The 12,500-nt window shown below is 43.5% G+C and overlaps 1 protein-coding gene across 1 annotated transcript in view; it reads left to right on the top strand.

Annotated features, from left to right (window-relative positions):
* Window positions 1–12,500, top strand: part of gfra2a (GDNF family receptor alpha 2a) — a 63,433-nt gene that overhangs the window by 45,468 nt on the left and 5,465 nt on the right. The window contains exons 7-9 of the mRNA XM_062998196.1: window positions 6,540–6,649; window positions 7,245–7,385; window positions 11,699–11,847. Coding sequence (XP_062854266.1) covers window positions 6,540–6,649; window positions 7,245–7,385; window positions 11,699–11,847 — 400 coding nt within the window. The remainder of the gene's footprint in view (window positions 1–6,539; window positions 6,650–7,244; window positions 7,386–11,698; window positions 11,848–12,500) is intronic.

Consider the following 12,500-nt stretch of genomic DNA (forward strand, 5'->3'; position numbering starts at 1 on the left):
AACACGGCCAGAACACAGTCAGTACACAGCCAGAACACAACTAGAACACAGCCAGTACATCCAGAACACAACCACAACACAGCAAGAACACAGCCAGAACACAACTAGAACACAGCCAGTACACAGCCAGAACACAACCAGAACACAGCAAGAACACAACTAAAACACAGCCAGTACACAGCCAGAACACAGTCAGAACACAGCAGAACACAACCAGAACACGGCCAGAACACAGTCAGAACACGGCCAGAACACAGCCAAAACACAGCCAGAACACAACCAGAACACAACTAAAACACAGCCAGTACACAGCAAGAACACAACTAAAACACAGCCAGTACACAGCCAGAACACAGTCAGAACACAGTCAGAACACAGTCAGAAGTATTCAGACACGCGGGTTTGAGCATTTCATCTGGAACAATCCATCTGATGGATGGATGGATGGACGATAGATGGATGAATGGATGGATGGATGGATGGATGGACGAATGGATGGATGGATGGACGATAGATAGATGGATGGATGGATTTATGGACAGACGGACGGACAGATGGATGAATGGATGGATGAATGCACTTGTTGATGAATGCACTGTACCTACTTTCAAGCTTGATTTAGGAGCATATATTTTCTTAATATAATTGATTTATTACACCTGTTAGAAACTGTTGTGGCTGAAACATTAAAAGGGCGTGTCAGTAGATTTGATCATATTTATTGTACATATTAAGAAATGGTGGAACCGCGTGATGAAGCTTCCTCGGCCTGCTCGGACATTTATTTCCCCTCTCCTGAATACACTCGTCCCTTTGATCTATTTTATTACTCCAGTGTTGAAAGTGTGTGAAAGAGAGCCATTCATTTCCCACAACAGCCCGCCGGAACGCTGCAGCCACCTCAGACTCCGGCACTCGGACAAATGATAGTGATTCAGACGCCGGGATTGTTTTCTCTTTTTTCTGTTCGGGAGAGCGACGGGAGCGTCTGAAAGGGCCCGAGGAGCCGGTGGGAGGCAGACAGGCTGTAATTCGAGCAGCGAGATGTACGCCGAGGTATAATGGAGGAGTCCTGCTGAGAAATAAAATGCACTTGATTCTGGGTTGTGGGGAAACGTTCAGCCCAAACACTCGCCCACCAGCTTCTCTGCACTCGCAGCGAACAGTAAATTACAGCAGTTATATTGTTCTGAGCTCCGGGCTGCTGTTTCTCTCTCGTATTTTCTCCTTTTCTTTCTTTCTCTCTCTGTGGACGTCCAAAATGCAAATATTGGTTCTGTTAAATGGATTGCGCAGCCGGGAGAAGGTCCCGAGCGAAGCCACCCGGCTCTGCGCTTCTTTCTTTATTTCTTTATTTTTATTATATCTCGCAGTCGGAACTGAAAGCTCATAAAGTGAAACCACGTTAGCGTGTGAAGTTGAAGATCGGTCAGCACCTAGGAGCTCGGGACGAATGAGACGTCCGGAGCTTTCCGCTTCGTTAGCCGATCGATGCGGCAGAACCGGCGGGGGATTGCAGTTTAGATAAACACGTACGCGAGGCTTCCTGCTGGAACGGGACGCGCAGGAACCGAGAGATAGCGGCTCTGCTCGCGTTCGCCAGAGTAACGATAACGTGATTAGCTTCATTAGATTGCCAACGACCGGGAGAATGTGATCGTTTTAACCGGGGCTGGGTAATATGGAAAATTCAGCCTCTGCTCCTCCGGGAACCGCTGTGAGGAACGCTGGGCACTGATGTTTGCACTGAGTGGATCATCTCAGATCATCTCAGATCACCCCAGATCATCTCAGGTCATTTCAGTTCATCTCAGATCATCTCCAGTAACTTCAGGTCATCTTAAATCTTATCTCAGTTCATCTTAGCTCATCTCAGATCATCTCAGATCATTTTAGGTAATCTCAGATGTCATGTCAGATCATCTTAGATCATCCCAGGTCATCTCAGATCTTATCTCAACTCATCTCAGATAATTTCAGATAATCTCAGAACATCTCAAATCATCTCAGATCATCTCAGATCATCTCAAAGATCATCTCAGATTGTCTCTGATAATCTCAGATCATCTCAGATCATCTCAGATCATCTCAGGTCATCTCAGGTCATTTCAGATAATCTCAGATCATCTCAGGACATCTCAGGTCATCTTGGATTATCTCTGACATCAGCTTTGCTGACCAGCTTTGGAACAAACCGGAACATAAATTTAATCATTGCCCAGCCATACAAACTGAATGACTGGCCACAAATCCCCACAGAGATGCTTCAAAGTCTTGTGAGAAGCCTTCTCAGAAGATTGGCTGTTGTTCAAGCTGAAAAGGTCACACAGAGGTCACTTTATTTTTACTTTAATACCCTTTAGTTTTAAAATGAGATGTCCGACCAGCTCGTGATCAGGTGTCCAGAAACTTTTGGCTCTGTAGTGTAAATAACCAGTTTTAATTTGTGTGTTTATATCTGCAGCGCTCAGATTCACTCGTCACTCACCACAGACTTAATTAATGGAGTAAAACAGATCATGAGCTTTGGCTGGGTGTCATTAGGAAGTGCAGAACCTCCTGAGGGTGTGTGTGTGTGTGTGTGTGTGTGTGTGTGTGTGTGTGTGTGAGCTAAATTAATGTTGATGTGCCGCTGGAAATGAGCACCAATCAGCTTTCAGATGACTGGTGTCCCTCAGAGGTGGGTTTATGGTCTGTGTGGAGGATACAGGAGGATACAGGAGACCCTGAGTGGTGTTGGAGATGAGATACTGGAGTTAAATGTGTTCTGGGTGTTACATGGATGGAGCGATGGTTGGATGAATGTTGCTGAATGAACGTATATAAAAATATATATATATTTATTTATGACATGAATTTCAGAATTTTAAAGCAGCACAACTGGAAGAATGAATGAATGGATGGATAGACAGACAGACTAATAATCAGGCGGACAGATGGATGGATGAATGAATAGATAGATGGATAAATAGATGAATAGATGGATAAATAAATAGATGGATGGATGGATTAGTAGATGAATGGATGGATGGATGGATGGATTAGTAGATAGATGGATGGATGGATAAATAGATGGATGCATGGATGGATGGATAAATAGATGGATGGATGGGTGGATAAATAGATGGATGGATGAATAGATGGATGGATGGATCAGTAGATGGATGAATAGATGAATGAATAGATGGATGGATGAATAAATAGATGACTGGATGGATAAATAGATGGATGGATGGATCAGTAGATGGATGGATGGATGAATAGATGGATGGATCAGTAGATGGATGGATGGATGGATACATGGATGGATAAATAGATGGATGGATCAGTAGATGGATGGATAAATAGATGGATGGATCAGTAGATGGATGGATAAATAGATGGATGGATCAGTAGATGGATGGATAAATAAATTGATGGATAAATAGATGGATGAATGGATGGATGAATAGATGGATGGATAAACGGATGGATGGATCAGTAGATGGATAAATAGATGGATGGATAAATAGATTGATGGATGAATAGATGGATGGATAAATAGATGGATGAATGGATGGATAAATAGATGGATGGATAGATAGATGGATGGATGGATCAGTAGATGGATAAATAGATGGATGGATCAGTAGATGGATAAACGGATGGATGGATAAGTAGATGGAGAAATAGATTAATGGATCAGTAGATGGATGGATAAATAGATGGATGGATAGATAGATGGATGGATGGATCAGTAGATGGATAAATAGATGGATGGATCAGTAGATGGATAAATAGATGAATGGATCAGTAGATGGATGGATCAGTAGATGGATGGATGAATTAGTGTGGTGTGGAAACACATGAACTTAAACATTAGTAATAGTGGTTTCATATTTTAGAGGAGGGTTTGATGGATGCACCCAGGATAGAGATGCCAAACACACCCACACACACACACACACACACACACAGACACACACACACACACACACACACAGAGAGAGTTGATTAAACGAGGTGTGGATTTACTAGCAGGATTATTAGAGCGCCAGCAGACAGAGAAAACAAATCCGACACCCCGTCGATATGGAGAAGATTCACTCTGGTGCACATTTGTACAGGGGGGGGGGGGGGGGGGGTAAGAGGGGGGGGGTGAGGGCTGAGCAGTCACAGTGCACCTTATATATCCAAAAATAATCACATGATCATTTTACCAGTTCTTTTCATTAGTCTGGGTCGTGGTGGGTCCAGTTTCCTTGGAATCACTGGGTGCTATGTATTAACATATGTAGCCAATCATGTCTGTGTGGATGAATGAATAGATGGATGGTTGATGGCGCTGCACAGAGACGGGATAACAGAGATTGAAGCGAGACTCTCCGTGCACGATACGGATCTCCATATGAATCCCGGTGCAGGTGAAAAGAAGCGGTCGTTACTCTCCTGGATCAGGAGTGCAGGTCTGCAGCAGTAGAGCCAAAAATACAAATCAGGTAATTGGATATGACTAAATTGGGAGGAAATAATGAATCCAAACACTGAGGGGAAAATAATGTGTGAGAATCGACCGCCGTGCTGCTGGTTACATTAAATACAACAAACTTTTTATTAAGTTTTAGACGGAGGAACTGTGGGGGACGCGGTTGAGAGCGGATTCTCACAGCCCAGTGAACTCAGTCAGACTGGAATCACCTCACCAGTACAAACCGTACACGCTCTGTGTGGTCGGGGGGGGGGAATAATTCCAGCTGAGATTTCTTACCCTGATCTCCACATCTGGGGAAGATTAAGAGCTCACGGTGCGACCAGCAGTCCAACTTCTCTCTCTCCGAAAATCCAAACAAGAGGTTTAATGTATGTGGACGCGCCCCGAAACTACAAACGATCCGAAAGATTGTAAACAACCAGCACCAAACATCTGATTGGATAAGCGGTTAAGAAAGTGAGTGAGTGTTAGAAGGGGCGTCCGAATAGTTTTGTCCATGTTGTGTATCAGTCAACAACCGCTGTACGTGAAATTAAACGAGCTTTTTAATTAGTCACTTTAAAATAATGATTTACATCCTAAATAAGGTCGATGGTTATTAAAAAGAAGCTCCGTTGTGGTTGAACGTCCTCTTGTTGTTCTTGTGATTTATTTTAACCCTTAAACCCGACTCTAGAGGCGACGCGTCCACCGGCGAGGACTCAGACCTGATGAAAGCTGACGCTGGACTTCATGGATCAATTTTTTACTATATTTTTATGAAGTCACCGCCGGACGATGTAAATCAGACGAGACACGATGTTCAAACGTCCGAACGTCTGAACGTACACAGGTTATAAAACCTGATCATCTGAAGCGTCCGGCGGGATAAATCACACCGAAACGAGCCGCCGTTAGATCATGTGACCACACGCGGAGTCTGAGCAAGGACTAAAAATAACAGTGAGCGCGCCAGAAGTATGTGGACGCCCGGACGTGAGCTTGTTGTACACGTTTCAAACTAAAAAACATCCATAAAGGGTGGACGTGTCTCCTTTACCGTCGGGACCGTCGTGTTTCAGGGTAAAAATAAAATAAAAATTTAATTTAGGGTGTAAATAATTATTTTAAAGTGGCCGTTAGAGCAACAGTAATTAAAAAATACTAATGAATTAATAATTAATTCATTAAAAAGCTTGTTTAAATTCACGTCCAGCATTTGTTGATTGATACACAATATGGGCAAAAGTATTCGGACGCCCCTTCTAACACATGAATGGAATTCAAGTGTTTCTGCAATTACAGTCGCTAACAGGTGAAATAAATTGATACTGTTAAAGAAATCATGTGCTTCCAAGTTTGCAGAAACAGTTTAGGGAAGGTCCTTTCCTATTCCAGCTTTGGAATGAACCGGAACGTCGACGGAGGCTTTCAGTGCCCGGCCACAGAAATTACTGTCATGTTTGACTAAATGGACACAAATTCTCACAGACGTACTTCAAAGTCCTGTAAGAAGCCTTTTCTTTTTTTTTCCAACAAGCTCATGCTCAGGTGTCCAAATACTTTTGGCTGTATAGTCCCTGTGGCACCACACTGCCAGCCGTTCAACGTGGCATGATGGCACACCTGCTAATGTGGGTGTATCACGATTCAAGGGTCCTCAAGACCTGGGTTGTGTGAGGAATTGAAGTTGTCCTCTTGATGTCAGTGCTGGTTTGACGTGCCATTAGATGGATTGGCTGGACTGGAGCTGTGTTATATTTAGAAAAAAAGAAAGGCTTGTGTGATGCGTATCTGGCAACCCTGATCATAAAGGGTCAAATATACTTCATATACGGATCAGCTTTGTGTACAGAGAGACACACCCTGATCACATGATCAGCCAGCAGAGGTCGTAATTGCAGCAGTTATGAGGTCCCCTCCGGCACCCTCTCTCCGAATTAGCCAGTTCATGTAGTCGCCCAGCCTGCCGGTAGCGGAGCTGAGATTCAAACTGACGAGTTCGAGGTGTTTTACCGCTGCACCACCTGAGCGCCTAAAGATTTATCATTTTGACCCACTACTTTCTGTCCTTTGTGTTTTTTTCCAGGTCCAGACTGGCGGATTTCCACACCCATTGCCTGATGGGTCACGACACCATCAGCACCTGCCCTGACGACAACTACCAAGCCTGTCTGACCGCGTACACCGGTCTGATCGGTGAGGAAGAAACCACTACACAGCCAAATAGAGAATATAGACCAGTAATGAGGTTTAGCCCGCCCTAGTTTAGGTCGTTTAAAATCCTGCAGGTGAGTGCTAGCATCCTCAGACATGTGCAGCTCAGTCGCGGATCACTTCTTTTCACCGGACAGTCCAGTTCCCCAATTGTAACTTCCTGTACAGATGGCCACTCGTCGTCACCCACCAGAGAGAATCATGCACTACTTTCCCTGAATCGAGCATTTCTCCTGCAGGTACGTCGACCGGCCAGCAGGGGCTGCAATTGCAGCAGCAATGAGGAACCCATTTGACCGCTCCTCCCTTAGACACAGCCAGTCTGTGTGGGCACCTGGCTGGTCAATAGTGCAGCTCTTTTATTGCAGGTACCTCGATCGGCCAGCAGGGGTCTGTGGAACCCGTTTGAGCCCTGACTCCTCTGGCACAATCACTGACTGAAGACTAGGCACCAGTGCCGGCGCCGCTGGGAGGCGTACGTCAAGGGTTTCAGATAGAGTTCAGATAGAAATGTAAAAATGTGACGAGGGTGGCGGTTACTTACAGGTTTTCTGTTTCTCTCTGTGTTCTTTCGTAGGAACGGATTTGACCCCGAACTACGAGGACTCTAATCACACAGACTTCACCATCTCGCCCTGGTGTAGCTGTAAGAACAGCGGTAATCAGGAGGGCGAGTGTGAGGAGTTTCTGCGGGACTTTAAGGAGAACACTTGCCTACGTAAGGATTCATCATACATCATAATGCATCCTTACATTAGTATTAATTATATTTTGTGGTCAGAATTTTGAGGTACCGGACTAGTAAACTGGTTGCCAGTTCAAAGCTAGAGCAAAGCCTCTCTAGTTGCCCGTATTGTATTCAGTTAAATGTAAGTCACGTTGGGTAAAAGCACCAGTTTGACAAATCTCCCTTAGACACAGCCAATCATGTCTGTGTGGGCGCCCGGCTGGTCGATAGCACAGCTGAGATTCAAACTGAGAGCTCAAGATCTCAGCGGTAAGGAACTCTCAAAAGAGTGCGATGCCCAGTACGTCCTCGTTGCTGGTGTGTGCCTTATTTAGGGTACATTTTAGCCTAATTCCTCATGATGGACTCCTAATTTTATTATTTATTTATTTATTTATTTATTTATTTATTTATTTATTTATTTATTTATTTATTTATTTATTCATTCATTCATTCATTCATTCATTTATTCATTTATTCATTTATTTATTCATTCATTCATTCATTCATTTATTTATTTATTAAATTTTTTATTTGTTCATTATTTATTTATTTATTTAGAAAATCAACAACCAGATTTTTCTTAGTTGAAGTGATTTGTGATTTGTGTCCGGGTTCTTTTTAACCCGTTGATGTTTCCTTTGATGAAGTGTGATGCAGGGAAGCAGCTCCATATCATGATGTTTCCACCACTATGCTTCACAGTGGGTTTGGTGTTCATTTATTTATTTATTCATTTATTTTATTTATTTATTCATTTATTCATTCATTTATTTTTTCATTTATTTATTTATTTATTCATTTATTTGTTTATTTATTTATTTATTTATTCATTCATTTATTTATTTGATTATTTATTAATTTAATTATTTATGTATTTATCAGTGTTCATTTATTTATTTATTCATTTATTTATTTATTTTTTTTAGAAAATCAACGACCAGATTTTTCTTAGTTGACGTGATTTGTGATTTGTGTCCGGGTTTTTTTCACCCCGTTGATGTTTCCTTTGATAAGGTGTGATGCAGGGAAGCTGCTCCATATCATGATGCTCCAACCACCATACTTCACAGTGGGCTTGATGTTCCTGGAATCATATGCATACTCATTTGTACTCTCTCCAAACACAATCATCTGACCAGAGATTGTATTTGTTGCATCTGATCTTTGTTCTGATGGACCGTCTGAACAGAAACGACTGCGGTGGAACTGTTGTTCCTGCTGCTTTCAGGATGTCCTGAAACTGTAATTCTTACCGTCCTCATTACTTTTCACTTGTGGATGATGGGGGCCAACGCTCTACGGCTTTAGGAACTTTAGGAAGCTCCGTCAGCTTCAGCATGATGCTAGTCACCCTATGAGATAATCTCAACCAATCACCAGTCGTTTATAGTGACGCTGTGTGCAGTTTGCAGCATTAATAGTTCACAAATTCATTGTTTAAACACATAGTTTGTGATTTTATGTACTAAACTTTTTGGTTTCTATTTATTTTATTTCACAGGAATCGTTCCTGCGCTGTTTTAATAACATAAAACACGAGAACAAGAGATATAAAAACAAATTAAACACAAAACTAAACTAAACATGGGTGCAGATCAGAAATCTGTGGTTCTCCACGATTCTAAGTGACAGCAGCAGCTCCGCCCGAGTTGCTTTAGAGGAAAATCTTAATAGGGTGCAGTGGAGCGCTTTGCCGTTCGGGTGCTGAATTGGCAGAAAGCAGAACGGTTGTGTTGATATTATTCTGCGGCTACACAGCTATCCGGAGATAAACGCCAGCCCAGAGCGAAGAGACGAGGGAGAAAACAAGAAATAAAGGGAATGTTTCAGGACTTGGACGGCGTCTGCAGAAGCTCGGTTCCATGGAGAGAAGACAGAGCCGGTTCTTGTTCGAGGACCGAAGCTGCCGGAGGGTGAAGGATGAAAAGGACTTACAGGAGCTCAGTCAAACTGGGCGCGTTTAGCGTCTCTCTCGCGGCTTGAGTCTGCGGTTACAAGGATGTTCTCGACGTCTATCAGAGAGTTTGTGACATGCTGGGATGTTTCCCAGCTGCCCGGGAAACTCACACAAAGACACGTTTTAGGAAAATCTGTCGACACAAGACTTGTATTGAGGTTTTTGGAGGACTGAAGAGTCTCTCTTGACCCTGATGCGAACCTGTGCAGATGATCCATGAATCTCTGGTTTTGAAAGCCAACAACAGGGTGCCAGTCCAGAGATGTGGGGTTTTGGAGCTGCATGGCTTGAATGAAGTCTTTGGAATGAAGTCTCTGGACCAGGGGCCGACTCCCTGACCATGGGATGAAGGGGTCAGATGGAGAACTCACGGACGGACCTTGTGCCATTCAGTCACCAATCACCAAATCGTCCACGCCCAACGTCACCAAGAATGAAGACGTACAGACAAATTTACAGCCACGTACACTAGTAAAGGACATGTTGACCGTAAGCTTGATGGACAAACCTTTCCAAGCCATGCTCATTAATATAACAGTCTCCACTCTTCTGGAAAGGCTTTCCACAGGATTTTAGAGTGCATCTTCATCTACATCTGTGAGATCTGTGGTTTCGGAGCTGTAGCTTCGGCGAGGCCATCATCATCAAAACCAGCTTCTCTGGACCGGGGCAAGCTCAAGGACATTATCATGATCTACAGATAAAGATGGAGGCCACAGGGACTTTGTGGGGTATGCTGATGCTGTCATTAGAAGAATGATAGACATTTATTGATGATGATGGCTCTCTGATTACCCGTGGCCACCTCACTCTCAGACCAGTGTTCCTGCTTTAGGGGTTCAGTTACGTCCCTGATCGTCTTCATCAAGAACAAATCAATGATGTTAGACGTATTGATGGTTTGAGATGCCATCCAGAGGTTTGAGCTTATTGGTCCTTACCAGACTTACCAGGACTTTTTGAGTCCAAAAAACATTGTTTTTGACGTTTGCTGATCCTTTCATAAGAGGAATGATAGGCCACCTCTTGAGAGCATTTCACTCTCAGACCAGTGTTCCTGTTGTTGGGGTGCAATTACCATCCCTGATCTGCTTCTGGACTGGCATGACCAACAAGAACAAATCTCTGATCTTAGATGTCTTGATGGTTGAGTTACCATCCAGTCTTGAAGAGTCCTGAAGGGTTGGTTGATCAAGACAAGCTAGACTTGTAGAAGTTAGGGCGCATTCACATGAGAAGCGACAAAATACGCCCCAAGAAAACGTCTAATGCATCTTAATGTTGGTCAAGCGTGGACCATTTTTGGCTTTCTAGGTGAGCATCATTGTTTTGGATGTAGAGAAACACCAAACCATCTTTGGGGTGATGTTGCAGCAGTGGGTCTGATGGTGGACATGGGAAACCCTATCAAGAGGTAGTTGTACTAGTCCGGTCTTGAAATGATCGAGGTTTCGACTGAAAGGCTTCACAGAAACAGAAAATCGTCTGTTTGAGGACACAAAACCCTGCCATGATGATGCTTGACCCTCAGATGCGCCCATAATCTTTCCAACGAAGACTGAAAAGGACAGTTTGTTCATCATCGTTCATCATCCTCACATAGACAGGGTGACCATTGTACCCCGACCACTAAAGCACCACTGCCCCGGGCACTGCCGTCCCTGCGGTACTTTCAGCTCCCATCCTGGACTTTTGTGGCAGTGAAATGACCCGTCCTGTTCAAAGGTTCATTGTGAACGAGTCAATCTGGTGCATTGTTGGTCCACCAGGCTGTCCAGTGAAAGTTTTGACCCGTTGCCCAAAAATTTCATGCAGATATCTGAACCAGTGGCTCAGCGTTGACCGATAAAATTGCTCAGGTCACCAATTACTAAACTGTCCACGTTACAGACGAAGTTACAGCCACATACACGTGTAAGGGACGTGTAGACTATATGTTGGACGCCTGATGGTAAACGTAATCATCTCCACTCTTCTGGAAAGGCTTTCCACAGGATTTTAGAGTGCATCTACAGGAAATTGTGTCCATTTAGTCAAAACAGCATTTGTGCGGTCAGGAACTGATGTCGGACGCTTCAATCAATTTAAATGTGTTCTGTAGAGCTGACCGCTAGAATTACTCACACCACAAACCACAAACCTGTCACGTTAAATCCTGCATTCTGTGTATCGTTTATTTAATAGAATTAATTTTATACAGCTGTATACACCTAAACTTGACCAGTAGGAAGGGTCGTCCAGATACTTTTGGCCATATAGTGTATTTCATGACTTGTTCTGGGATTTTAATGTTTCCTACGATTCTTTCGTTTGATGAATGATTATAATTATTATCTCTGCACAGGAAACGCCATTCAGGCATTCGGCTACGGGACGGACTTCAGATTAGCGCATAAGTCTGACGCGCCGCTGTCCACACCGTCGGTGAACCCTCACTCAGGAGCTCAGAACAACCCCACCGCCAACCCCGTCATCATCACGCAAACGTATGAGGTGAGTGTCCTCGTCTGCTTCAGTAAAGGCCAGTTCAATAGAACGCTTACGTCCGCCATCGGTAACGAATCGGCAGCACAGTGCATATACAGTATATATATATTTATATTTTGGCTGATTGTGGGAGACCTCGAGCTCAGAGAAGCTGCAATTTTTGTTTTTATGAGCATTTTATATCCTGAAACAACTCTTCTGGAACTAATTTTAAAATTATATTTAATTATTTTCAGTTTTTTTGTACATTAAAAGCCTCCGGATTGGAATTACTAGATTAATCCAGATTTAGTGTCCGAGTGCATTTGAATATTAAATAAAACCAAAATTTAACGTTGCCACTGTGACCCATCAGTAATTTGGTGTAAAGAGGACGGACGCTGGAACTGTAGGGATGGAAACAGATCCCAAGTGCGGATTTTTAATTTAATGGATAAATTAATAGAAAGTACGTAACAAATTTTAGACACAATGGCATCCGCGGCCGCACAATGACCATCAGAACCTGCGGCTGGGTTTTCCATGAGCAGAACACCGATCCTTCAAAGTGACGCCTTGTAGTAGCCTTGTTTCAAAGTGGTTTTCTGAGTGGGTCCGTCACTGGGGCAGCCGGTTCTACCAGTGTGGCTCCATCGGGAGTCCCAAAATGCTACAAGAAG

Source organism: Trichomycterus rosablanca, chromosome 7, assembly GCF_030014385.1.
Source record: "Trichomycterus rosablanca isolate fTriRos1 chromosome 7, fTriRos1.hap1, whole genome shotgun sequence".
Taxonomy (NCBI): domain Eukaryota; kingdom Metazoa; phylum Chordata; class Actinopteri; order Siluriformes; family Trichomycteridae; genus Trichomycterus; species Trichomycterus rosablanca.